This window comes from Austrofundulus limnaeus, unplaced genomic scaffold (genome assembly GCF_001266775.1).
Source record: "Austrofundulus limnaeus strain Quisiro unplaced genomic scaffold, Austrofundulus_limnaeus-1.0 Scaffold2, whole genome shotgun sequence".
NCBI classification, from domain to species: domain Eukaryota; kingdom Metazoa; phylum Chordata; class Actinopteri; order Cyprinodontiformes; family Rivulidae; genus Austrofundulus; species Austrofundulus limnaeus.
The window spans coordinates 2528949-2531725 of record NW_013952404.1 but is presented as its reverse complement, the minus strand read 5'-3'; the positions used below and the strand labels follow the sequence as shown (position 1 = coordinate 2531725).

The 2777-nt window shown below is 38.4% G+C and overlaps 1 protein-coding gene across 4 annotated transcripts in view; it reads right to left on the bottom strand.

Annotated features, from left to right (window-relative positions):
* LOC106519043 (fibronectin type III domain-containing protein 5) overlaps positions 1–2777 on the bottom strand; it is a 38075-nt gene that overhangs the window by 5267 nt on the left and 30031 nt on the right. For 2 of the 4 annotated variants that reach the window (XR_001310396.1, XR_001310397.1), the window contains exons 4-5: positions 804–893; positions 487–694 (exon numbers count right to left, since the gene is read on the bottom strand). Coding sequence is in view for 2 of the 4 variants with exons in the window: in XM_014010546.1 (XP_013866000.1) it covers positions 561–694; positions 804–893 (224 nt within the window). In the remaining 2 variants the exon portion in view is untranslated. The remainder of the gene's footprint in view (positions 1–486; positions 695–803; positions 894–2777) is intronic. The other 2 variants (XM_014010546.1, XM_014010554.1) reach the window with 1 other exon arrangement.

The following is a 2777-nucleotide window of genomic DNA, read 5'->3' as shown; positions in this document are numbered from 1 at the left end:
ATATAAAAGACTGCCATGCCCTGTTAATTATATGATACAGGTAGTTTTTAACTCAGTTTCAACGCTTTTATTTTTAAGTGTCAAAATATTTTTTCAGTTTCCAGTCTTTTTCTTTTTTTTTTCAGTTCCACAATTTTTCTCTCTTAAACTTTATGGCTCTCCATAGTTGACTTCCTTCGTTTCTTTGACTGTCAATATCCCCTTCAAACACCACAAGAAAACTCGTCTCATTAGAAGCAAAACATAAAGAAACGAGAGATGATTCATAACGTTTGCACAGTCCTGATTGTTTTGCCTTTTTTTCTGCTCGTATGGGCATGGTATGAGGGTCTGTGCATTGATCCAAACAGAGCTGATAAGAAGCTATGACTTGAGTCAGTCATGCATGTAATGGCGCCGTGTTTAGCCTGAAGCGGACGCTCGGATGACACTGTGAGGGTTAATGAAGTGTCAGTGGAAGAGAAAGTCTAGGCCGGGACCATTCACCTGGCCAGCGTCGCTGAACGGGGAGAGGCACCCAAAGGAGAAGAGGAGGGGAAGAAGGGGTGGGTGGGTTATACCTTACTGCGCAACAGCCCCCCTGTCGGGTGCTCAGGAGTGCTGCACTCTGAGGAGTTTTTGGCTTTATCCTTGTTGTTGTTGGGCTCGTTGTCTTTGATTATGTCATACTGGCGACAGAAGAGGGCAATCACGCCTGGAAGGAGAGATCACAGAGGTTCTGCTTATGATTTTCTGCTATGTTAATACAGAAACAATAAAGCCTGCTGGATCCAGGGTTTATTAAAAAAAAAGCTTGTCCTCACCTGCCCACATAATAAGTACCACCACAATGATAATGAGCTCCCCTGCTCTCAGCTGGGTCGTCTGGCCTACTTCCTCCATTGTCACTTCGTCTGAAGGGAACAGGTACCAGAACATGGGTTATTAAAAAAAAATCAATTTCACTAGAAAACATGGGAGAAATAAACTGTGGTAACCCATTTATCTTTAAAGATCTAACTCAGTAAAACAGCCCAGATCACTTTGTGTCTTTAATAATAATAATAATAATAATAATAATAATAATAATAATAATAATAATAATAATTTTCTGTTGATGTTTCTCTTCTGTATCAGACAGTAAAGATGTTTTCACATTATTGCTGCCTGTTATGAACCTGAAAGTCAATGAGTGTTTAAGTGACTCTGGACTGCAAATGAAGGCCTATAAAATCATCGAAATGCTTCACGAAATATATTTTTTCTTTTACACCAAAGCTTCAGATTTATTCCTAAAAATGTGGGGAGAATGTGAGAATGGCCTTTTGTGGCTGGAGAAGCAGGAGACTTGAGGCAGAGAAACAGGTGCAGACMCACTGRGTGTTTATTCACCAGCAGTGAACACGAACAGAGAACCCTGTTTCACAGGTCACACAGAGTCTCAGCAGGACAACAACCAAATGTTACTAACAGGCAGACTTTTATAGCCTATTATCCCCTCCCATTAACAGACCTACCATGAAACAGGGTTAACAAAAATAAACATATGTACTTTAACAAACTTATTCAAAATAACTGAAACATCAACATTTTATTTAACATTATTTTTCACTAAGCAAATGTTTAAAAACATTTTTCTAAACCTAGATGTAAATCAATAACCTTAAATTTCTAAAGTGCACAAATTACTTCCCCCTTTCAATCCATAATGGTCTCTTCCGGAACCTTTAAAAGGTGCTCAGGCCCCTGGGGACTCTTTTAGCCTGAACACCCTGCAGAGGTTGTTTGCTTTAATGTGGTTTTAAAGCTAAAAAAAAGCAAATCTATTGATCATAATGAATTTGTTTGTCTGAAATTTTAAAATATGATTACACGCTTTGGTTGTAGCAACAATCACTAATTTTCTTTCTAATATCTGGCTTTAGATATGGGAAACATATTTAACTGAGTCAGATTTGAGGTGAAAAGTATTATGAATTCAGGGTGCATCATTTGGAGACGTGAACGAAACATTGAGAATCTTTTCTTTTAAAAAAATGTTTTTATGCATGACGTAGGAGGAGCTTTATTTATTTACTGTTATTTATCCAGGCAATAGTTGGGATCGCAGATTTATTTTTCAAGGGTGGCCTGGGCCTGAAGGCAACCTGTTGGACGTGTTTTTAATTTGTGGTGGAAACCAGAGTACCTGGAGGAAACCCACGCAAACATGAGGAGAACGTACAAACTCCGAACCGAAGAGACTTTTGTCAAACTAATTTTATGGTAAGATACTTGTACTTTTACTCAAGTATCACTTGAGGTACTTTAAACAACACTGTGTTCAACTCAGGGATTGAACCCAACACCTTCATGCTGTGAGGCATCGGCRCTAACCACTGGTCCACTGCGCTGCCATGATTTGTTGTTGCCAATATTTGTTGAAGACACGTCTGATCTTTACAAATCATTGTGCAAATCTCTAATGGCGCATGCAAATAAAACATCTCAGGACTTCAGGAAATGAGTTTTTCCTGTTCATCGGGTTTGAAAGTCTCTAAAATCACCTGTAAATTACAACTGGACTTGACCAGATCATAAAAGGCAAAAAAATAAAAGGTTTTTCTTGGCTCTGCCCGGACGAGTCAACAAAAAAAAAGTGTGCTTCCTGAGACAACTGCAGAGTTGTATGGAGGACCAAACCTATCATTATTGGAAATAAATGTATAAATATATAACTGGCGTATTAAAATAAATTATAGGGTCAAAAAGAAGTTTTTTTTCTAAGCTAAACTAGACCTCGGCCAATAGGCGAGAAG